General features: G+C 38.1%; 1 protein-coding gene across 1 annotated transcript in view; it reads left to right on the forward strand.

The window, feature by feature from the left end:
- CHSY3 (chondroitin sulfate synthase 3) overlaps positions 1 to 18,949 on the forward strand; it is a 309,176-nt gene extending 290,227 nt beyond the window's left edge. The window contains exon 3 of the mRNA XM_021701918.1: positions 17,304 to 18,949. Coding sequence (XP_021557593.1) covers positions 17,304 to 18,866 — 1,563 coding nt within the window. The 3' untranslated portion in view covers positions 18,867 to 18,949. The remainder of the gene's footprint in view (positions 1 to 17,303) is intronic.
- Positions 18,950 to 25,888: the final 6,939 nt, after the last annotated feature.

Below are 25,888 nucleotides of genomic sequence, written 5' to 3' on the forward strand. Positions count from 1 at the left end.
TTCTTCTTCTTCTTCTTCTTCTTCTTCTTCTTCTTCTTCTTCTTCTTTCTTAGGCTAGTGAGAGCAGAGTTGCAAGTGGATCAGGGGATCTATGTGCTGTAACAGTGCTTCACCAAATATTGTCTATGACCCAAGTGAAAGACAAATTACACAGAACAGAGTTAAACTGGCAAGGAAGATTTTATTCAAAACTATTGCAATATGGAAGAGAGATTGAACTCACATACTGCTGAAATAAAAGGCAGGAGAGGTTTTTTAAAGATTTTATTTATTTATTTGTCAGAGAGAGAGAGCACAACCAGGGAGAGTGGCAGGCAGAGGGAGAAGCAGGCTCCCCACTGAGCAAGGAGCCGGATGCAGGGACTCAATCCCAGGACCTGGGATTATGAACTGAGCAGAAGGCAGATGCTTAACCAACTGAGCCACCCAGGTGTCCCAAGGCAAGAGAGTTTTTTAAGCCCTAGGGCGAGGTAGTGAAAAAGTATAGGAGGACTTTAGCAGGAATGTTGGTCAGTGTTACTAGGCTATCTGTGCCTGTTAATGGGTGCCATGGGGCTTGGGCTCCTACCCTCCCACAAAGACTGGGAGACAGGGGCTCTTTCTTCATGATTACATTTCAAAGGGATGGTTTCCAAGACATTCCTGGGTTGTAAAGCTGGAAAGAGGTTGCAAGAAGATTTCCATCTCAAAGGAGCAGAGGAAGAATGTATAATCACAAGTTTTCTAAAGTAGATGCTCTAAGAAAAAGGAGGTCAGAGACCTACAGTCAGGAAGAAACCTGTCAAATTTTAGTCAAATTGAAGGGAGTGTTAAGGTCATCTTGGTCACCTGTTGATGGACTTCTAGATTTTACCTGGTGATCTGGGAACTGATCTAAAATTACAAGTCCCTTCCTATGGGCAAATGATACACAATCTCACAATCTTTAAACTCTATGTATAACTAAAAGTTGCGTGTGCCTGGGTCGCTCAGTCAGTTGAGCGGCTGCCTTCGGCTCAGGTCATGATCCCAGGATCCTGGGATCGAGCCCCGCATCGGGCTCCCTGCTCAGCGGGAGGCCTGCTTCTCCCCCTCCCTCTGCTTGCCACTCCCCCTGTTTGTGCTCTCTCTCTCTGTGTGTCAAATAAATAAATAAAATCTTTAAAAAAAATAACTAAAGGTTGCTCACTAGTAACCTACCAAATTAGATATAATGGGGATATCTTTGCGGTCTGCTTTAGAGTGCAAGAAATTTCACCATCTGAGGGGCGCCTGGGTGGCTCAGTTGGTTAAGCGACTGCTTTCGGCTCAGGTCATGATCCTGGAGTCCCGGGATCGAGTCCCGCATCGGGTTCCCTGCTCGGCGGGGGGCCTGCTTCTCCCTCTGACCCTCTTCCCTCTTGTACTGTCTCTCATTCTCTCTCTCAAATAAATAAATAAAATCTTTAAAAAAAAAAAAAAAGAAATTTCACCATCTGAAGTTTACTAAGCAATCATAATAGAGACACGTCTTGAGTACTGACTCTATGCCAGGTAGTGTTTTAACCATGTTTTATATAATGTAGAAAATAGTCCATCAGCTCCTCTTTCCGCAGAAGCTGTCACTTGTCCTAGGTCACACTGGGAATGGAAGAACAGATCTCAGAACTAGGCCTGTAATTGCAAAGCCAGGATGTTAGCCCCAGATAGACATGCATGTGAGCACAGGCTGAAAGAATGGCAGAGAAAGAGGCAGGAGAGGCTCCGTTTTCTTTTTTCTTTCCTTTAAGGGATTGAAATGTCACTGAAAGCCAGGCCTAACTCCTCAGCACTCTAACAGTTCCTACATCAACTGTAGTTCTGTTCTGCTTCTTGAATGGAAGCCTGTCTTGTCTCCATACAGGTGGAAAGGCCTTCTTCTGATATTGCTTTCATTCTCATTGACTGTGGTCTCCCAGCAGCACTTCATTTATTCATGTAGAAATTATTAATGTGACAGGACGCAGCGTGATTTAGAATCCGTTTAGATTCCTACGGTCATTTCACATTCCGGTGGCACAAAGCAGAAATGATGATGGGTGTCCTCGACCTTTCTCCCTGCTTGGACGACTGCATCAATTACGGAAATAGTAAAGAGATGTATGACCACCATCAGTCATGGTGCAATACTACTGGACTGCGAGTCACTATTTAAGTAAGATATAAAAGCTTTAAGATATGTGTCAAGTCTTCTACTACATAGATGTTGAGTCTTGTGTTACATTTTACTTTTTTTTTTTAAAGATTTTATAGAGAATCTTTTTTTTTTTTTAAGATTTTATTTATTTATTTGAGAGAGAATGAGAGAGAGAGAGCACATGAGAGGGGGGACGGTCAGAGGGAGAAGCAGGCTCCCTGCCGAGCAGGGAGCCTGATGCGGGACTTGATCCAGGGACTCCAGGATCATGACCTGAGCCGAAAGCAGTCACTTAACCAACTGAGCCACCCAGGCGCCCTTTTTTAAAGATTTTATTTATTTATTTGACAGAGAGAGACACAGCGAGAGAGGGAACACAAGCAGGGGGAGTGGGAGAGGGAGAAGCAGGCTCCCCGCAGAGCAGGGAGCCCGATGAGGGGCTCGATCCCAGGACCCTGGGATCATGACCTGAGCCGAAGGCAGTCGCTTTAACCAACTGAGCCACCCAGGCGCCCTACATTTTACTTTTTAACTTGAAGAAACATTTAGAAGCCGAGGAAATACTATGGAATGCTGAGAGTTTTCTATGAGAGAATTAAAGTTCTTACGGTAAATATTGTGATCCCTGTTCAGGTTACCAACTTGTTTTGGGGTGAATATGTTAACTTATTAAAAATTAATTATAAATATTTTACCAAGTATTAGGCCCAGGCTACCACCCTCTTGGAACAGGCCATCTAGAAAGATATACAGTCAAGTAAAGCAGCAAATACAGTATGATATAATTAGTTCAGTGAGCCCCTGTCAAAATTACACAGCTCTTTATGGATTTATATATTTGCCTGTCTCCCTCATTTAGGCACTTAACTCCATGAGGGCAGAGACCCTGTTTCTCTTGTTGCTCTATCCATAGCAACTGACACACTTCGGAAGCTCCATGAATATTTTTAAGTGAGTGAAAGAGTCATTTATTATGCAAGTAAGAGAGGCAGCCAGAAGGTTGGAGACGACTGGATCAGGAATGCTTTGGTCAGGGAAAACTACTGAAAGAAATTGTCATATTGTCAGAGAATCTATTATGTTATCTTTTTCATGTTTTCCATGTTTATATTAATTGGATTCCACCAGCTTCCTTGAGCATCTGTTGTATACATGGCCGTGCACTGTGTTGTCTAATCCAATTGATCCAGTAAGACTGTCCTCTGAATGTACTGACAGCTGAAGTCCCTTTTATACATAAGGAATATGACATTTTTACTCTTAAATCTTAACAATATAATGTCTTATTTTCATTTCAGACTCTATTTGAACATATACCTTCTACTGACATAAGAAACTGCGTATAAACCAATTAACATTGAACACTGCATAATGGCCCTCCTTCTACTTGTTGGAAGGTCATCAAGTTTCAGCTTCTTACAAACAGCACTCCACGTTGCCCTGGAGGTTGCTATAGGAATATTAATGATTATCACTAAAAACTGTCATGTAGCCAAAGTCCATAATTACAGAAGTATATGTCATCCTTTAAACAAAATATCCTAAATTTGCCCTGTCAAAAGTTCAGAGATAACACAAGTAAAACCAGTGAATCACCAGAAGTAGAAATTAGTGAAAGTTTATTGTGTACAGACCAAAAAGACAGTTTAAAAACTGGGAGCACTCATGGGACACCTGGGTGACTCAGTCGGTTGGGAGTCTGCCTTCGGCTTGGGTTGTGGTCCTGGGGTCCTGGGATCAAGTCCCACATCAGGCTCCCTGCTGAGCGGGGAACCTGCTTCTCCCTCTGCCACTCCCCCTGCTTGTGCTCTCTCTTTCTCTGACAAATAAATGAAATATTTAAAAAAAAAGAAAACTGGGAGCACTCAAACCAAAACATAGAAGGAGGCTCAGGGATATATTTTTATAAAGCAGCTTAGATAGTAGGAAGGCAGTGACTGTTTATTCTTCAGTGATTGATTATAATATCAGAATTTTTTTTTGAATGATAGGGAATTGCTCAGTGGTTATCTCATATCAACCTTGGAAATCAGTTCAAGTTTTGCTTATGATTTACAGGGGCATAAGCAAGAAAAGACTGAGATCAAGTTAGTCTTGCCCAATAAGCTATATTAAATTTTGTGTGTATCCCTAACTGGTTTTGTCGGCTCAGGGAATTTTCTGGGCTGGTCACTCACTGTTCGTTTTTTTTTATTTTAACAGCCCCAGTCCTTATCTGCCCCATTCTTCTACCTTCTCCATTAGTGGAAGGCATGATGTTTGTGCAGAATTAGAATAGTTGTGATAAATCTTTCATGAGGTTAAATGACTGGTTGCTTGAGTTTGGAAAAATGGAAATAAAAAATCTGCAGCAAAAATAAGAAGGAAGATCTTTGACCTTAACTTCAGCACCTTTAGTTAAGTAGGACTCTCCTTGGAGTTTGAAAGCTTTCCTAACTGAAATAAAACCCATGAATTAAAAAGTAGATCTTTTTCTCTTATTTGGAAAGTGAGGTAAAATTTTATGCATTGTCAGTGCCGTCATGGAGTCAGTATATTTCCTCCCGTGGATATAATACATTCATTAATTGTGTTTATGTTTTCAAAATTGTATGGAAACTACTATCTTGACATTTTGTTTTACAGATTTCTTCAAGCCTAATTCGGAAGTGATAACCTCCCTCCTTCCCATTGTCCGTTATTAGTTATGGTGTGACAATTAAATCATCGGTGAAGGGAGTAGTTAACTTACGTTGATGTTACATGAATGAAGGTTGTGTGCGTGTTTGCAAAGTGCCAACTTGAAAACCCCTTGAAATTCCTCTTTGCCTCTTCTCTCTAAAAAATTGTGAATAGAGCAAAAGGTTTAAGGAAAGAGTGAATACAAAACATTTACTTGACAATTAATACCAAAACTTTAAAAATATCTGTACAGGGGAAGTGAATTGTTTAAGTTTCAACAGTCGTCCACCATTATCTTAACTATAGATATATGGTCCCTGCCTCAGTGTGGAGACATCAGGCTAAGTCAGTCAAATTGATGAGCAGTCAAGTTCAATTATCACTAGTTTAGTTTTGTGTTTTTGATTGTAGTATTATTTTATTGATAACGGGGTAATTTAATTAAGATATATGGATTTATTTAAACTAACAAATGATTGGCGCACCTGGCTGGCTCAGTTGGTAGAGCAAGTGACTCTTGGTCTTGGGGTCATGAGTTCAAGCCCCATGTTATGCATGGAGTTTACTTAAGAAAAATGAATAAAATTTAAAAAAATAATAAACTAAGAAATGGTTACTGCCATGATACCGTTATAAACTGACATCTCATTACCTTAGTGATTTCTTTCTGGATTTAAATCTCTTTGATATTTGCCTTAGAAAGCATGTGTTTAGAATTTCCCTGCTGGGGAATCTATATCCCATGGTTATTTTCTGTGTTGTCTGACATATTTTTAAACTGTAGAAAATATATACTGTTGAGAAAACTTCACCACATATAAGAGTTAGTATCTGGAAGCTATTTTCTGTGTTGTCTGACAGGTTTTTTTTTAAACTAAAATAGCTAACAAAATGAAATGTAACAGGAAGAGAAGTTTTAATGGTACAGACTGTCCATAGGATTTCAGTGAAGATTCAACTAGCTAATTAAACAGAGGCAAAGCATACAGAGCATTAGTACAAGCTGAAACTAAAAAGGTACGAACTTATCAGATCACTTATGACAGGATTCTTTAGGTTGCAGGTTAAGCTGCACAACGAACCTACCTGAAACAGAAGAGGAATTACTGTCCTTGGAAACTGGGAAATCTGAGAGTGATCTGGCCTTAGGTACAGCCCGGTGCCGTGTTCATTGCTATCAGCAGCATTCAGTGTTTCTTATATCACTTCTCCGCCCTTGTGTGGGTGTCAAGGTCTGCTTTTCTTTCTGTGGAATTATAATTTGCAAAATGTTTAGCTATGGCCAAAGGGAATATTGTTTGCTATCAGGAGAGAGATCTTGGCCATGAATGAAGCTAATCCGGAGTAAACCATTTATAACAAAGTATATTAATTGGCCACACTGTGACTTGTATTCCTCTTTAGGAAAGGTGAGGATCGTGTGAAATAAAAGGAAAAGGAAAAATTTTTTTTACCATTTTAATCATGTTTAAGTATACAATTCAATAGGGTCAACTATATTCACATTGTTTTACATCAAATCTCGAGAACTTTTCTTCTTGCAAAACTGAAACTCTATACCCATTAAACAACTCTCCATTCCCCATTCCCCCAGCCCCTGGAAACTACCATTCTGCTTTCTGTTTCTATGAGTGTGACTACTTCAGGTACTTCATGTAAGTGGACTCATACACAATTTGTCTTTTTGTGACTAGCTTATTTCACTTAGTATGATGTCCTCAAGGTTCATCAATGTTGTAGCATGTGATAGGATTTCAAAAGGAAAAGACATTTTAAGGTTTTTTAAGTTACTTTAAAAGGCTATCCAAGAACAGATAATCTCAGGCAACTGAAATTCATGAAATAAACATAAAATCTATGAGATTGAGAATAGCTGGAAAATGCACTGCTCACTTAACATTTTTTTTAAAATTCAAATTCATTTAGAACATTGGGATTACCAAGAAAAAAAACGCAACATCACATCTGCATCCTTTGGACTACAAGTTTTCAATACTTGCTGCTTTTAGTATTCTAAAAGTGGCTCAGTCAGTTAAGCATCTGCCTTTGGCTCAGGTCATGATCCCGGGTCCTGGGATCCAACCCCTTGTCCAGCTCCTTGCTCAGCAGGGAGCCTGCTTCTCCCTCTCCCTCTGCCTGCCACTCCCCCTGCTTGTGCTCGCTCTCTCTCTCTTTCTCGTTCTCCCTCTCTGTCAAATAAATAAATCTTTTTTTTTTAAAAGTATTCTTTGGGGGTGATTTCTTAAAAAAAAAAGACATTTTATTTAAAATTTTTTGCACATCATTTTTTTAAGATTTGTTTATTTATTCTAGGGACAGAGTCTCAAGCAGATTCTGCGCTGAGCGCAGAGCCTGTTGAGGGGCTCAATCCCACAACCCCAAGATCACGACCTGAGCCCAAACTGAGAGTCAGACATTCAACTGACTGCACCACCCAAGCACCCCTGCATGTGATTTTTAATTAAACCTTTTATTTTGAGACAATTATTGATTTGTGTACTTCTGTAAAAAATAAAAAGTATTGCAAAGAAATCCCATGTACCCCTTAACCAGTTTCCCCCAGTGGCAAAATCTTGAAAAAGTGTAGTTAAACATCACAACCAGGACATTGACTTTGATATATTCCACTTATCTTATTCCAATTACCCCAGTTTTCCTTGTATTTATTTTTGTGTGTGGGTAGGTACATACACATGTATTTAGTTCCATACAATTTTATCGCATGTTAGACATAGAATTTTTAGAGTTTATAGATTAGATGTGGTTATTTCCAAGGTGCTATTATTGTTGTAAGTCTTAGTAGCATTAAGAGTATTATTTTATGGTCTTAATTTTATGTGACAAACATATATAGATGATATGAGGAAGGGCATAGCATATCACACTTAAACTAGATCTTTGCATTCAACAACTTATTCAAGCTGTATCCTTTAATATTTTTCTCATTCACTCTATGATTATAAAATGATAGATGAATCTTTTTTCCCAAGCTCATTTCTTCTCTTTAATATTTAGAAGTGGGTACAGTTTTTTTTTTTAAGACTTTATGTTTAAGTAATCCCTACACCCAGAGTGGGGCTCCAACTCACAACCCCAAGACAAGTCACATGCTCCTCCAACCGATCCAGCCAGGCGCCCCGGGTACAGAGAAGTGAGAAATACTTTAAGAATTTTACTATTAATATGTGAAGATAATAATTGAGGGAAAATAATAGTGTTAATTTGAAAATCCACTATTTTGCATATACCTTCATATTTACTGTTTTTATAGAATAAAAGAAAGATCATTAGGCATTTGCTTTAAGGATAATAAGACTCCCCATTTAGTTACATAGTATTGCATAACTAAATCGTAGAGAATAAAATGAGTTTAAATATTTGCAAAGCAAATTACCCAACCCTTAGGTACACATTTGCCATTATATTTTACACGACTTAAATGATTTATTATTTCTTGTTCACATTCATAAATTATTCTAATTTGCAGAGTCTGTACTTCCTAGAACAGGGATGTCTTTTTTCTATAAATCCTCCTTAATCTCATTTGTAGGAAGAGATTCAAAGAGAGTTTTCTAAGTTAGAAGATCCTTTCTTTTAACAATAAATAGAGTGGCTTAAGGAGAACAAAAGAACTTGTACTAAATTGAAATAGCTTCTTTAGACAAAGTAAGGAATTTTCTCCTTAATAGAGAAAAATTAATGCAACCATTTTCTTAATAGAGAACATGAAAAATGTTCATGAACAGGTTTTCAATAATGGCGTGGCCTCTAATTTCTCCTTTGTTTCAACAGAGACATCTTGAAGACAATTCAGCTTTTTAGTTTTTAGATGATAATCTGAGGTCAAATGATGGCTACACTGAGCATATTTGAATTATTTTTTAAGGAAAACTTAAGGCCATCCTCAATTGCTCACTTATTCAATACTAATAATAGTAAAAACAAATAAGTACAATAATAATACCTATTATTATGACCCTTATTAATAAATGGCACTTACTATACACCAGGTACTCTTCTAAGTAATTTTTCTAATCCTTTGTAACTCTTTATTTCTATTCCATTTTTAAAAAAAATACTCATTTGAGAGAAGGAGAGAGAGAGAGAGGGAGAGAGTGCAAGCTGGGGGAGGGACAGAGGGAGAGAGAGAATCTCAGACAGGCTCCCCACTGAGGACAGAGCCCCACACAGGGCTCAATCCCATGACCCTGAGATCATGACCTAAGCTAAAATCAAGAGTCGGACGCTTAACTGACTGAGCCACCGAGGTGCCTCTCTATTCCACTTTTTTAAGCTTTCCTTTCTTTCTTCCTTTTTTTTTTTTTTAAGTAATCTCTACACCCATCATGGAGCTCAAACTCAAAACCCTGAGATCAAGAGTTGCACACCCCACCGACTAAACCAGCCAGGTGTCCCTAAGCTTTCCTACTTCCCATCTTTTCTATCCCTTACTGAGCTTTCCATGATGTCTCTTCTTTTCCTTTCCTTCTGATTTTGTTTTCATGTCTGTGATAGTTTATTTGTTATGCTTTCTTTATTTTTTAGTTCTGTGAACTGACATTTCATCTCCCCATCACATCTTTGAGATATTTTATTTCTACTTTGTTGTCTTCAAAGATAGAGGAAAGTGCTTCTTATGTTTTTGAAACACTTGCTTAAATGTTGCCCTCAGTTCCATGTCTTCTGGTTTTTGGTGGGGTCGGAGGGGGAGGGCAGAGGCTAGTTTTTCATGTGGTCTCTTTTTCTTATAGAAACTTCGTGTTAATGTGTACTGTGTTCCTTTTTTTAGAAAACATACTTATCCCTGGCTGGGATAAGTATGTTTTAAAAAATTAAAAAATTTTTAAATTTTTTTAAAAAATTTTAAAAAATTACTTTTAAAAAATTACTTTTCCCTGGACAAGCTCTTCACCACAGATTTATTTTAGCAGAGATGTTTGTCACAGTTCTAGGCTTGCTGATTTCAACAAAGAAAAGGCTTTGGTCTTCTCTGCTGCCTCACGTTAAACCTGCCTTATGAAAACATGGCTTAACTACTTAATTCTTTGAGTTCTGTATCTCTGCCTCTTCTTCTCTAAAACAGAACATTTCCATCAGAGTTTATTTGCCCCTCCCCCCCCGGGTCACCTCAGCTCCTACACCCATAGTTGTCTACGCAGAATAGGTTTTATACCCTACATTGTCAGGTCGTGTATTCTTTCTGGTTATTCCTGAGATCTTCTGTCCTTTGGGCCCTTCTGCCCCTGACATTGCTCTGCTTGGCCTTTTGTCCCCACTTGTTTCCAGATGACCCAGCTCAACCTTATCAGCTTTTGGAAAATATATACATATTTTGGTGACTATGTATTATTCCGGTCTTTTCATTTTTAAAGATGGAGTTTGCTGTATATTATTTTTAGCATTCCCTGTGTCTTTTAAAAATTGCCTTATTGAGGTATAATTTACATTCTACAAAAGTCTCCCCTGTAAATGTACCGTTTAGTAATATTTAGTAGATTTATACAGTTATACAACAATTAACAAATCTAGTTTTCAGAACTTTGCATTGCCCCAAAAGTTACTTTGTACCTGTTTGCAGTCAATCCCTTACTGTTTCTTTGAAGATTTCATTGCTGAAATGAAAGTCCTTTATTGACATAGCTGTGATCATTCCAGAAGTTACCTGTGTTTTGTTTTCATTACTAATAAATCTAAGGGAGAAATGGAAGTTTAATATGGTAGAAGACTAATAATAATGTACCACTATTTCTTGGCATCTGTTCTGCTCTCTGCTTTTTATAATAAATTTTTCTGTAGCCTCTCAGGTAATTTTCTTACCAGGGAGTGAGATTTGGGTGGAAACAGTTGAAGCATTAGGGTCTGTTAGGACACACTGATGTTAATTGCTGCCATGGTTTTGTTGGTGTGAAATGATTTTCCCCTTCCAGTGTAAATCTCTGGAAGGAGCATGAAATCAATTGAAAGTTCTGTAAAGAAGAAGTCCACCTGTATTAGAGGTCCTGAATTATTCCAAACAAGCTAATATAATTTTAAAAGTAAATTTTACACTTTTTTTTAAAAACAATTTTGCTACATTCAAAATTTAGTGTGACAAGTCACAAAAACCGGCTACTTGTTCTAGCTGTAGTTGTGATGTCTTATATCTCACTTGTCCCCTGGTTAAATCACTTAACCCTTGTGAACCCCAGTATCCTGAAATTTCCACAATAATTTATCTTTCTTAGAGTAAAATGTTGAGCTCTCTTGTTAGGAGAAGATGCCTCAATGGCATGTTTGATACATTAAAGCGCTTGAGTGTGTGTAGCCAATTGTAACTGTTTCCAAGCATTTCCAGAGATAAGCAAAGATGAAGCAAGCCAAGGAAAGGGTGCCGTTCTCCTTCTCTGAAAACTAGCTAACAAGAACAGCCTCCGGAGGAGATTGGCAAATCCTTGAACTGTTACTTATACACAGTTATCATTTACTGAGTGTTTTCTATGTGCCAGACACAATGTTTAGCATTGTATATATATTTTTCTTATAGAGCAACATTTTAAAATACATTGTGGTAGTTGACAGTTTCCCTTTTATAGATAAGGAGACTGAGACTTAGACAGATTGGCTAGGAAATGGCTTAGAAATGGTGGAACCAGTACTCAAATCCAGATCTGGCTGACTTCATAGCCAGGCTCTTAAACATTCTCACATTTATGCTGTATAGCTTGGACCTCCCTACATTTAAAAATAGGAAATTTGGATATGTTCTATGCTTCTTCATGGAAAACATGATAAATTCAAGACGTTTTCATCATTACTGTACTTCCTAGAATGTGTATGAATACACTGTTTTCAAGGATTGCCCCATCACTGTCTTTGTCTATTTGTAATATTAAATTTATCAAATTATGCAGTATTAATCACTTTAATAGCACTAAAAGAGAGGTTCCTCTGAGCATTGTTTCTAGCATTGCCCCCCTTTTTCTTAGTCCTGTAAAGCATGCCTAAAGAAAGAATAGTTTCGGGGAGCTCAGTCAGCGAAGCATCTACCTTCGACTCAGGTCATGATCTGACCAGGGTCCTGGAATTGAGCTCCATGTCGTCGGGCTCCCAGCTCAGTGGGGAGCCTGCTTCTCCTCCTCCCCCCTGCTTGTGCTTTCTCTCTCTCTCTCAAATAAATAAAATCTTTAAAAAAAAGGAAAGAATAGTTTCATATAGACAATACCTTTTACAGGTGGTAATTAGTAGTTCATATGTGATCAGAAATCTGTTTTTTTTTTTTACCTTCTTGCATAAAAAGAAATAAAAATCTGTGGAAAATTACATAATGTAAAATATTGAACGCAATTTCAGTAATAAATGATAATACCACAAAAAGGGAGATATAACAGCCTACTGCAAATTATGAATTTAATTTGATTTATCATTAAACAGAATTTTAAATAAAAGTCAGCATGTGTTTTGAGAAAAAAAATATTGGATGCAGTTGAACTTCTGTTTTGAGTCAAGTCCAAAATCCTCTTCTAAATATCTGTTGTTATATTCTTCTAATAGTGATTTGAAAATCTGAGTATCTCAGATGAAATACCGGAGATAAAGAATCTGTGGTAGTACTGGTCTTGCTCCTTTTAGGTCACCTTCTCTAGTTAAACTTCTGTGATTTATCTCCTTCCCCCCCCCTCTTTCTGTCTCTCTCTTCCCCCCCCACCTCTCCATCCACATATCCACACTTGTTTATGTACATACATATCAGAAAAACCTACCTAACTCTACATACATATTTATCACAATTTCAAAACCAAATCTCAATAATTGGAGTATAATAAACAAACATATCTTAAGTAACAGTTCGATGAATGTTAACAAATCGAATACATACATGTCACCATGACCTACATCAACAAATAGAACATTAACAACACTCTAGAGCTCTCCACCCACTTTCTTGAATTTTTATTACTATTCTAACAGCTAATAGCATAGCTTAGCTTTACCTGTTTCTGAACTCCATGTAAACAGAATCAAGCAAAATGTATTCTTTTGTATACGTCTTGTTTCATTGTGAGATTTCTCCACATTGTTGTAATATTTCATTTATTTTAACTGATGTATTGTCATTATATGAATATAGGACATTTATTTATCTATGCTACTCTTGATACAAATTTGGGTTGCCTTCAGTTGGGTGTATTTTGAATAATGCTGCTATGAAAACTCTTATATATATTTTTAGGTATATGTATGAATATATTTATATTGGGTATATATCTAAGAGTAGAAATACTGAGTCATAGGGAATGTATATGGTCATTTTAGTCAATAAATTTTCCTCAGTGGTTGAACCAAGTTCCATCCTCATCACCCATGTGTGAGAGTTCCAAATTCTGGCAATGTATTATCAGTCTGTTTAGTTTTAGCATTCTTGTAGGTCTGTAATGTTATCACATTATGACTTTAAATTGCATCACCCTGATGAGGAATGACCTACAGAATGTTTTTGTATGTTTATTGGGCATTTGCATATTCTCTTTTGCGACGTCCCCATTCAGGTTTTTTTGTTTTGTTTTGTTTTTTTCCCCCATTTTCAGCTGGTTTGTCCTTCTTCCTCACTAATTTGTCTAGGCTCATTACATATTCTCAGTATTAGTCCTTTTTGGTAAGATCTGGTAAAAATATCTTCTCCCACTCTGTAGTTTACCTTTTATAATCTTTTAATGTTGTTTTTGAGGAACAGTTATTAATTTTAATGTAGTCCATTTCATTAATCTGATTTTATGGTTGGTATCTTGTGTCATATTTAAGAATTCTGTACCTAACCAAAAGTCATGCAGATATTTTTTATGTTAACTTTTAGAAAGCTTATTTTATTTTTGTACCTTTTATATTTATATCAACAATCCATCTGGGATAGATTTGGCAGGGGGAATGTAGGGGGTCAGTTTTTACTTTTTTCCACATGAATACCAACTGACCTTGCATTATTGATGGGAAAGATCCACCCTTTCTCCACTCCCCAGTGTCTTATTTGTCATAAATTGAGTGATGTCATAAGTCATGTGTAGGTTTATTTGTGGATTATTTTGGTCCTTTGTTTTATTTGTTTATCCTTGTATCAATATTATACTATCTAAATTTCTATAACTTTTTAAATCTGTGGTGTATCTTTTTTTAACATTGTCTTGAATATCCTTGACTTTTCATTTCTATATAAATTTTAGAATCAGCCTGTTAATATCAAAAGCAACATATTCTTTTTAATAAAGAGTGGGATTTGTATTGAATTGCATTTGAACCTATATATCAAATTGAGAAGAATTTTTTTCACAGTATATTTTAAACAAACATTTGCAAATATAATCTAGCCATATATAAAGAGGACATAATATCAGGATCATGATGGGTTTAGTTAGGGAATACAATAGTTGTTTAATATTGGAAATACATTAGTAATTCACCATAACAGGGGGGAAAAAAAGTATCACATAACCTTCTCAATGGATGCAGGAAAAAAACCCTTTGATTAACTTGAAATGTCATTCATGATAAAACTCTTAGCAAATTAGAAATAAAAAGGAACTTAGTGTCCTAAAGAAAGATATTGATGACTTCTTCACTAAGTCTGGGGTTGGAACAAGGTTGTGCTATACCACATTTTCCTGAAGATCCTGGCCCAAAACAAGGAAACCTAACTCAGACTTGTTACTTCCCAGCTGGCTTCTGTAGAGTGGGTGTTCCAAAGACAAGAAGTGGAAGCTGCCAATCTGGAAACTGGCACAGTGTCATTTCTAGTGTGGTCTCTTATTTAAAGTAGTGACAGAATCACTCAGATTCAAGAGAAAGGGGCATATGAGCGAAATAAGTCAATCAGAGAAAGACATGTATCATATGACCTCACTGATATGAGGACTTCTTAATCTCAGGAAACAAACTGAGGGTTGCTGGAGTGGTGGGGGGTGGGAGGGATGGGGTGGCTGGGTGATAGACATTGGGGAGGGTATGTGCTATGGTGAGCTCTGTGAATTGTGTAAGACTGTTGAATCACAGACCTGTACCTCTGAAACAAATAATTCATTATATGTTTAAAAAAAAAAAAAAGAAGAAGAGGAAGAAGATAGCAGGAGGGGAAGAATGAAAGGGGGGAAAGCAGAGGGGGAGATGAACCATAAGAGACTGTGGACTCTGAAAAACAAACTGAGGGTTCTAGAGGGGAGAGGGGTGGGGGGATGGGTTAGCCTGGTGATGGGTATAAAAGAGGGCACATTCTGCATGGAGCACTGTGTGTTATACTCAAACAATGAATCATGGAACACTACATCAAAAACTAATGATATAATTTATGGTGGTTAACATAATGTAATAATTAAAAAAAAGAGAAAGGGGCATAGACCCCATCTCTCGATGGGAGGAGTGGCAGAGAATTTATCACCACTATTCTGCCATAAGTTCTTACATGTTAGAAACTAGTTATTTTTTACAGTAAAAAGTGAGCTCTCGCTTGGTTGGGATAAAGCCAGGCTCTAGCTTCATTGAATATAAAATAATTAGTCATTGATTTTCTTCCTTGGGGTGTTCCTTGGCTGAATTCTACTGTTTTTCAGCATTGTTGCTGCTATGGAAAATGTGACAAGATTCATTCTTTTCCTACTTACAGCCAAATTGGGTTTTGTTTATTTATTTTGCTCTTTTTTCTCTTGGCCACATTGCCCATAGATATATATCTGCCTTTATTATAAGGGAAATATGGCCCTCAGATATATTTTACATATGTAATCTTACCTTCTTTAATATATGTCCATGTGTATTGAATATATATTCAAGCTTTTGAATGCATATAAATATATATATTTATATATGTGTATGTGTGTGTGTATATATATATATGATTACATTATAAGAACCAAGAAATAGACTTGTGGAAAACACAAGTGTGTGTGTGTATATATATATATATATATATATATATATATATATACACACACACACACACAAAGATTTGTATTTGCAAACTTTTTTTAAAGATTTACTTATTTTGAGAGAGAGAGAGCGCACGCAGGGCAGGGGGAGCAGAGGGCGAAGGAGAGAGAGAATCTCAAGCAGACTGCCCACTGAGTGGGAAGCCCAACACAGGGCTTGATCTCGCAACACTGAGATCATGACCTGAGCCGAAATCAAGATTCAGATGCTTAACTGAACGAGCCACCCAGGCACCTCTATATCTCAAACTTTTAACCTCTCTTTTATGTTTCCATTATTTTGCTAAATTTTGTCAAGTCTCTTCCTCCTGTGTTTTCCACAAGTCTATTTCTTGGTTCTTATAATGTAACCATCTTTGGTTTTATTTCTCTTCGAGCTCATGTATCTACTCCTTGAGTTCTTGTTTTATGAAGATTGTATTTTCTTTATTTGATTTGTCATTTTTACTTGCTTTGGATATATATTCTTAAATTTGCAATATTCTTTTCCTTCTTATTCATCAGTATACCTACAGATATCTCATGTTGCTACTGCTGCTGGTAGTTCTCCTTCTCTTCTTCCTCCGCCTCCTTTTCCTTTTCCTTCTCCATTGGTACTTCTCTTGAATAGGTGTGGTGGAGGTTTCTTTACTGACAGAGAAGGAAGAGTCAGCTGGCAATTTGAAGTGTGATCTTATAACTTTATGTTTTTCCTCATTTTGTTTCTACCTAAAGTAGTGAACTTGTTCTAGACTAGTAGTCAAACTTTCTGGCTCATAAGGATGTCAAGCATGTCTAATTTTGGACATGATCCTTTAGATCAGTAGTGTAGATCAGTATAATTTCTGTTACACCTTACGTTAACAAGAACTTACTCTGTAAAGATGTTATATCAGAATGCTCAATAAAACTTACATCTTCTCCGGGTCTGCTATTGCCATTCCAAGCAACATGGCATGGGATTTACTCCTCAGGGTGAACCCTCTATTTTGGGAAACCCATGCTCTATCCACCCTGACCCTCCTTCACAATGATCCCTTATGGGATTTTGGGTATATTCAATTCTTATTTTCATTGATATTTTGGGTCAGTTTCAAAAGGAATAGAGAGGCAAAGATTTTTTACTTCAAAATGCATAACTGGAGGTTAGTGTGCAGTGTTTGTATATAACAGGAGGTTAATTTGCATTATTTGAGCATATGAATCTGATATTTTGAAACTATTTTCAGGGTTGCCTGGGTGGCTTAGTCGGTTAAGCATCTGCCTTCAGCTCAGGTCATGATCTTGGAGTCCTGGGATCCAGCCCCATGTCAGGCTCTCTGCTCGGTGGGGAGCCTGCTTCTCCCTCTCCCTCTGCCTGCTGCTCTGCCTGCTCCTGCTCACTTGCACTCTCTCTCTATCAAATAAGAAACAAAATCTTTTTTAAAAAAAAATTTTAATTTTGCTTAAATATAAATTTTACAAGTCGACTTTTGTTAGGAAATACCATATAATTTCTATTAAATAATTTAAATGTTTTCATTTATTGCTTTCTTTCTTTTTAAATTTATTCTAACATCTTGATTTCTTTCGCTTTTCAGATGCAACAACTGTTCCATGAAAATTATGAACATAATCGGAAGGGTTATATCCAAGACCTTCACAATAGCAAAATCCATGCAGCCATAACACTTCACCCCAACAAAAGGCCTGCCTACCAATACAGGCTTCATAATTACATGCTCAGCCGCAAAATTTCTGAACTTCGCTACCGCACCATCCAGCTCCACCGGGAGAGTGCTTTGATGAGCAAGCTCAGTAACAGCGAAGTGAGTAAAGAGGACCAGCAGCTGGGAGTAATGCCTTCTTTCAACCACTTCCAGCCTCGGGAGAGAGATGAAGTGATAGAATGGGAGTTCCTGACAGGGAAACTCCTTTACTCAGCATCTGAGAACCAGCCTCCTCGACAGAACATCAACAGCATCCTGAGAACAGCACTGGATGACACCGTGCTACAGGTGATGGAGATGATCAATGAAAATGCCAAGAGTAGGGGACGGCTCATTGACTTCAAGGAGATTCAGTATGGCTACCGCAGGGTTGATCCCATGCATGGGGTGGAATACATTTTGGATTTACTCCTCTTGTATAAAAGACACAAGGGGAGGAAACTGACTGTGCCAGTGAGACGTCATGCTTATCTTCAGCAGTTGTTCAGCAAGCCTTTCTTCAGAGAAACTGAAGAGCTAGACGTCAACAGCCTTGTGGAGAGTATTAACAGTGACACTCAGTCATTCTCCTTTATATCTAATTCTTTAAAGATACTATCTTCTTTTCAAGGTGCCAAAGAAATGGGAGGGCACAATGAAAAGAAAATACACATTCTTGTTCCTCTCATTGGAAGGTATGACATTTTCTTGAGATTCATGGACAACTTTGAAAAAACTTGTCTTATTCCAAAGCAGAATGTAAAGCTGGTCATCACCCTTTTCAGTAGGGATTCTGGCCAAGATTCCAACAAGCATATTGAGCTGATAAGAGAGTATCAGAACAACTACCCTAAAGCAGAAATTACCTTGATCCCCATGAAGGGAGAGTTCTCCAGAGGTCTCGGTCTTGAAGTGGCTTCTTCCCAGTTTGACAATGATACTTTGCTGCTATTTTGTGATGTTGACTTGATCTTCAGAGGAGACTTTCTCCAACGGTGTAGAGACAATACAATTCAGGGACAACAGGTGTACTACCCCATCATCTTTAGCCAGTATGACCCAAAGGTAACCAATGGGGGAAATCCTCCCACTGATGATGACTTTGTCTTCTCAAAGAAGACTGGATTTTGGAGAGACTATGGATATGGAATTACCTGTATTTATAAAGGTGATCTTCTGGGTGCAGGGGGATTTGATACCTCAATACAAGGCTGGGGACTGGAAGATGTAGATCTCTACAATAAAGTTATTCTGTCTGGCTTAAGGCCTTTCAGAAGCCAAGAAGTGGGAGTGGTGCATATTTTCCATGCAGTTCATTGTGACCCTAACTTGGATCCTAAGCAGTATAAGATGTGCTTAGGATCCAAGGCAAGTACTTTTGCCTCAACCATGCAACTGGCTGAACTCTGGTTGGAAAAACATTTGGGTGTCAGGTACAATCGAACTCTCTCCTGACAGTCCGGGCAACACATATTGCCTTTTTAAAGGGGAGTTTACCTCATTGTTGGTTGTTGTTATTTTTATTTTATTATTGTTATTTTTATTATTATAATTATTATTGTTATAATTTTATTTTGTTATCCTGGTCTTAAACTACTCTTGGTTGTCTTCCAAAGGGTGTTTGTTGACCTCAAGCAAGAAGAGTCTGCAGTTCACTGATATTTCAGATTTCTACTGAAGTCAATTATGTATTACTTTTATATATCTTTATTTGAGATTGAGTTAAATCGTGGCAATCAAATGACTTTTGAAACTCATTCATCATGAGAGACAGCTTAGAAGAATGTTCTCTTGAGGCTTAAAGATGCAATATCGACTTTTATTTTGTTTGTTACATTCAATGTGATACAACTATTTACTGGTGAAAGGTACCACAAAAGTGCTTTATGCTTCCTATGGGGAAGGGACTCTGTAACATAAACTTGAGTTTTGTAATTTATACAAGGACTTAAATATATAGACAATAATTTTCTTCATCTTTAGAATTTTTAAAGTAAATGAACACTTCCGATTGTAAGTTTATTTTTTAAAAAAAGTTTTAAAAATTGAGGAGTTTTGTTCCACAAGCAACCGGTACTGGCTACCCTGGTCTTCTGACAATTATGTACTCCTCACAACTGTCTGCTATAAATGCGAATGAACTTTATTTTCTCAAGGAAATATGATTTAATTAAATATTCATGTACCTTTTAGAAGCTTTATGAAACAATGTCCTTCATTTGCTGGCAAGAAGATAAAATATGACAGAACCTGGTTATTTATAATAAAACACAGGTATAACAGTAATCCCTTTTTCAAAAACCCTGAAGAGGTGGTGGTGTTTCCTTTCAGCCATACCTGATGTATTTCTTAGCAGTCCTACTCACCAAAATGTGCTTGCTACATAGACTGGAAAAGTTAATAAGGGATTATGGGCATACTGTTTGTATTATTATGCTTTAAATCCTGGCCTTCACAACTGATTAAAAAATGAATGGTTTCTTTATTCAATAATTTACATTCCAGGAGAAGCATTCTTCCTCAATCTCTTCAGCTTTGTGATCAAACCGAAGTAAGAACAGGTCAGAAACTGCCTTTAATTTGGGTTAATTTGGGTTTTCATGAAATGTAGCAGACTGTACATGCTGTTCTGCACTTTGATTTTCTTTTTTGACACAATAGGACTGAAGTTTGCTTCAGAGTTGATTTGAAAGCTGTTGTCGGAAATCGCCACCATTATTTGGAACTGATTGCCAGGAAATCGCCACCATTATTTGGAACTCATTGCCAGGCATTTGCCTTAGTGATGGGTTTTATACAGGGTAACAGTCTCTTTTAGTGAGGGCATTTGGGGACCCTCAAAAAAAATACCATTGCTTAATTTTGTGACAAACGTGATGGCACTGTCCTTGACTATAACATATAATCTTAATGTCAGACTCATTAGAAAGGAATTGATGGCACTTTGCGACGTTAAAAATCTTGACAGGGCCAACAATTCAGAATTGATCTCTGCTCTCCTATTTTCTTGGCCTTCATAAACCTTTGCTTTAATAGCTTATTTTTCCTACATTATGTGGCTTACCTCTTTTAACAGCTTTTTTTTTCCTGAACAGTAAATATATTAACATGCAGTAAGGATAGTCATTTGGGAAGAGCTGTTACAAACTAAGAATTATTAATGATTTCATTAATGAAGAAAAGAAATCAGGGGCTGCTCTTTTCTTTAACTTAAGACAGCTGAAAAGCAGCCCGAGTCTTGAGGCAACTACCCAGGGATGAAGTGGCATTCTCTGTAATACTCGTGAAATTATACTAATGAAACAAGGAAATGCAGAGAGCTCATCTGAACTTAATTACATACCTGCATACTGTCCTAAAATTAATGTAAGTTCATTTAAGTTGTATTTTGTACAACTTGTACAAATTTGTGATTTTGCATTAAGCTTTCCTATCATTTTTTTTTTTCAGGCACTGCAGTATTTCCTGACTGAAACTTTATTGGAATTATACTAGTGAAATTAAGAGTGTTTTCCTGTCTGTGCAATGTCTATTATTTAAAATCTCTGTAAGGTTGAAGGGCAGCACAACATGAATGCAACCTGAAGCATCATAGACGTATCTTCCTGCCATTAGCTTTTTTGGATGCCTGTGGGTGTTCTGTTTAAGTGTCTTTCCAGTAATAATTCCATCTTATTGACCATGCTTCTGTCCACTCACTACCATCCTGTGCATTTTACTTGCATTGTCCTTTTAAATGTAATCCTCACAACAGCTCTCAGAATATTGATATCCTTTTCTTCATTCAACAGATATGGAAACTGAGGCCATGAACGATGAAGTAACATGTCCTGAGTTCACACTCAGCATGCTGTAGTTGAGATTTCAGTTAACTGTTGTCCAAATCGGGAGCACCTGCCTTTCCACTGTAACCCAAGGTTTCTTTGTTGTTGGGGTGTTGTAGAAGACAATGGGCAAAGGTCTAGCTGACCCCGTGAACATGTATGACCCACCTCCGTTCAGCATACTTCTGCTGTATGCCCGTTCTGGGCCGTGCTAAGTTAGCTGATGTTTTGCTCAGTTAGAGCCTCTTCAGGCTGTTAATTAGTCTTGCATCACTTTGCTAGCTCCTTCTGAGTGGCAGTGTGTTGGGGAAAGGTTTCTTCTATCTGCCTGCTCACAAGTCACCGGACATCTGCCAGCAGAAAATACATGCTCAGCGTTTCTGATGCCAGCAGCAGCCCTTATCTTTGTGGCTTCAGCCAGCTGAGTACAGAAGCTGTCCACAATGAGTACCACCATGCAGTTGCTTGACTATTTATGTCATTTGACGCATGCAGACTTGGCATAAAGCAGCTTTGTCAGAGCTATTTCTGAATCTAAGAGTTGAACCCATTGTGCCTAGTGATAGATGGGCAACTGTAGGAATAAAATACCCAAGTGTGTGGACTGCTGGTCCAACCAAGAGAATAAATGCTCACTGGAAAGGTAAACTATAAAGTCCCACTCTTTTTAGCATAAGAAATCTGCAGCCCATCTCCAGTCAGCAGTCCCGTTTCTGGGGTGCTCTGGTTTCACATGGTTCCCTTTTCAGATTAGGCCTGGGAACTTCCTTCTTCCAGGAGGGGGATGCAGAAGATGAGGATCCTTTCTAATGGCTTGGATAGCCCAGATGAGAGGCTGGTCTTGCCTCCAGGCGTGGGGAGCTCTCACCTAGGACTGCCTTGTCCTGGAGGGGGGATGGCCTAAGCTAGACTTGGACCTAGAAAGAGACTGGTGTCTTCCCTCTCTCCACCAACAGAAACTATTTTTAAGCAGGTAAAATATACCAAGATGAGCCTCAAAGAGCCAGTAAAATAGCTGTAGCATTCTCTTGGCCATGGTGAGATTTATATAGGAGAAGGAAGGCATCCACATGCTTGAATTCTGTGGCTGAGCTACCTTTCTTTCCCTACCACGTGCTGCTTTCTGATTCACAGCAAGTCTCCTGCAAGTCATGGGAACCTGTGTTCCTACCCCGCGATATCCCTAAGAGGGGACTGCTAATCATCTGGGGAATTGTGTGCTGGAGCTCTCCTTTGTGCTTGTTTACTGAAGGCATCCGTCTTCAGGAAGTAGCCTGTGATTATGGATATTACAAGGCAAATGGGCAACACAGTGTCCTAAGAGACAATAAAGGTATCTGTTACCACTACGTAGTGCTGCTGGCTTGTCTACTTTCCCCATCTCCACGTTTATTAGCATCCTAACCACTGTCGAACCCGCAGTATGTGCTGAGTCCAGACGCCTTCTAGATCGAAAGGTGTTGAACAGTAAAAGCAGTAGAGGCAGGAAAAGATGCCCGCAGCCTCGCTCAGGCACCAGAAGCACTGCCAGCCTTTCTTTGACAGATGGTGGGGACGAGGAGACTTCCGTGATTCATGCCCCCAGGTGGCGACAGAGTCACATCTGCAGCAAGCTGCAAACCACCTGGCGCTGGCAGAAATGCCAGGATTTGCTAGGATAGTTGCCTTCAGTTTGACATCCAGTTGTCTGTTTCCCTCTTCCTTTCTCATGTCGGAAGCTGCCAAGGGCTATGCCGTATTTAGAGTTCTGTTCCATGAAGGATTTTATTTCATTCGGATTAAATCGGTATGTGTTTGTCTCTAGGTTGATTTAAAAAGCTGAGAGATTGAGTTTTTCTTCTCCATCATGCACAGGTAGACATTTTTGCTACTCCATTACCAACTTCAGTCATGATAGGATCAATTCTGATGGAATTGGTGAGTCTAAGATTGGAAGGATAAAATTTTATTTTAAATGGACCTATTATATAAAAAGAGAGCCTTCAACAGGGAAAAAAAAGAAAAGCAGCAGCAGCTTTTCTCTTTTTTTCCTAGAATGCTTGCTCTTACCTGTGATGTTAACCAATTAGCAAATACTTATTGAGAACTTGTTGGGAACAATTCTCTCAAGTGGAAACTCTTAAGACTGAGAATATGCATCACCTGAAAGCAAACCTGTCCCTACACTCAGGCCTCCTATGGAGTTGTTGTCCTTTTTCTGATCAGGTCTTCCCCAGCTCCCATCCCCTAAATTCCCACAAACATCACACTTCTGTATTTTATCCATGTAGGGAGAAGTAGGCGTATATGCCAAATAGAATCTAAGATTTGTGGGTGAATTGCAAATACAGAAATAGGAACCTGCCTTGATTCTTGTGTCTTGATTCTGGCATCAGCCAGATGATGTCAACTTGACATCAGCCAAAAACAGCTCAAGGCCAGAAGTTCATATACAAGTGAAAATAAATACCACAACGTAATAGCTCTCTGTGTCTGATCTATCAACTTTCTGTCACCACAATCAGCCTCCAGTTTATGTCCCCTTCCCTCCCATACCCATCAAAGTGGCTCCATCACCTATTTCAAAAAGGAGAATCTTGGTAGGTGGTAAGAAAATGTTAGAGGCATAATACTATGAAAATGGGGAAGTGGGAAAGCCGTACCTTGTGTAGCCTTTGAAATATTTTCTTTTTCACTTGCCTCCTAGTTTTCATGCCATTCTAACATACTGATAACCTACTTTTCTTTTTAATGTTTTTCTTTACTTTCCCTGCCATTGGGTTCTTCTCTGTCTCCCCCACTTATGAACGATTTGATACGAACTATATAAGCTTTAGACTACAAGTTTCTAGTATTGATTTTGAGAAGTTACAATCGTATAAGTCATGAGCTTGAAAGCTGAAGTTAACATAAATTTTTCAACTCTTCTTCATTAGCAACCCTGGTCTATTTAAAGTCTGCTGGAATTCATTTCTCCTCCTTGTTAGCCAATTGGAATCTCAAGGGCAAGGATTTTACAAAACCCCTTGCGTATTTGGACTAGAAACTGAAAGAAGAGAACTTTGAAACTCTTTGATCCCCTCCAAGTGCTTCCCATTTCTCAATTAATCTGTTCAATATTAAATTCAGATTTGTGGTTAAATGGAAAAAACATTGTATCAAAATATTTACTGAGCTAATTATTCAGTTAAAAGAAAAGAGATTTTATGAATAAATCTTAATGTGTAATTTTAGAAATTATTTTGCTTTTGCAAACCAAGTTTACAATGAAATATATCAATTTGCATATATTTTATAGTATTTTTCTGGTAATCTACTATTATATAGAACTTAAGAATATCAAATAATTACATGATTTCTAAAGTTATCAGTATGTTTCCCCAATATCAATAATGTTCATATTTTCATATTCTATGTAAGACAAGCAGAATTCTTTTAAGAAGGCGAAGATGCAGAGAGAGCTCGGAAGGGAAGAAACTTACTGCTCACAATCACCCATCCTTTCTTTTACCCCTGCCCCTTAGGCAATGTGCACTTGATTTAGAAAAGGGTCCCTTTGTCTCCAGACACTTCTGCCATTTATCACTTCATACAGGAAGTCATTTTAGTAAGGAAGGGGGAGAAGTCAAAGTGATTTATCTTCTTTGACTCATTATTATGACAGCAACATAGTCTTGCTCATTGTTACTCTGCACTGTTACCTGGGAAACATTATGCCCTTTGAGGTTCATCAACTCTGAAGTAGGTACCATTATCCCCATTTTACAGTTGAGCAAAATGGCTTCAGAGAGATTCATTTTGTAAATGTGGTTTTTGGAAAACTAGAAATTGCTTTAGAAATGTCCAGATTCGTCTTTGTCTTAAAATAACATCTAAGGATATTTAGTCTCCATTTGGATAAGATTCTGCACTGACTTTTGAAGACCCAAATGGTGGTTGTTTGAGTTAGTATGTTATAAACTCCAAAAAATAAGCAGAATTTTGCTTATGTATAGCTTCATTGTTACTTCTCTTCTTAAAACTCCCAAGTTTTCCAAGCTTGCTTAGAATAAAACCTAAACTCCATACCTTGGCACACGATGACTGGCTGCCCTGCCTCCTGCCAACCCCCGCTCTGTCCTCACTGATGCCCTTCTGCCTTCTGTTCCCATCATGCTGGCCTCTGCTCAGTTTTTTAAGCCTGCCAAACTCATTCCCACACTTAGGCCTCTGCCCTGCTTGCCGCCTGAACTTGGGAAACTTGTCTTTGAAATCTTCTCATGGCTGGCTCTCTTTTTGTATTTCAGGTCTCACCACAGAGGTCCTCCCTGGAAGTTTCCTAACCACCAATCTTAAATAGCAACCTCTGCCATCCCCTCCACGTTATGTTCCTTGACCTCTCCATTTATCGCCATCAGATAATCCTTATCACTCTTGATAAAATGTTTCATATACCTTTCTCTGGTATATTCTGTTTGTGTGAATCTGGTATTTTCATGGTTTACTTTTTTATATACCTCTCTCCTTGTCTCCTTCCTCTTTAAATGATACACTCCATGAGAGCAAGGGCCATCACTGTCTTGCTCAGTGCTGGGCACCCAGGCTCTAGAAGAGGGCCTAGCTGAGCTCATGCTCGGCTCAGGGATCTCAGCATTAGGAGCATGACCCTGACTTAGACAGCATTGCTTATATTGA

The sequence above is a fragment of the Neomonachus schauinslandi genome, chromosome 7, assembly GCF_002201575.2.
Source record: "Neomonachus schauinslandi chromosome 7, ASM220157v2, whole genome shotgun sequence".
NCBI classification, from domain to species: domain Eukaryota; kingdom Metazoa; phylum Chordata; class Mammalia; order Carnivora; family Phocidae; genus Neomonachus; species Neomonachus schauinslandi.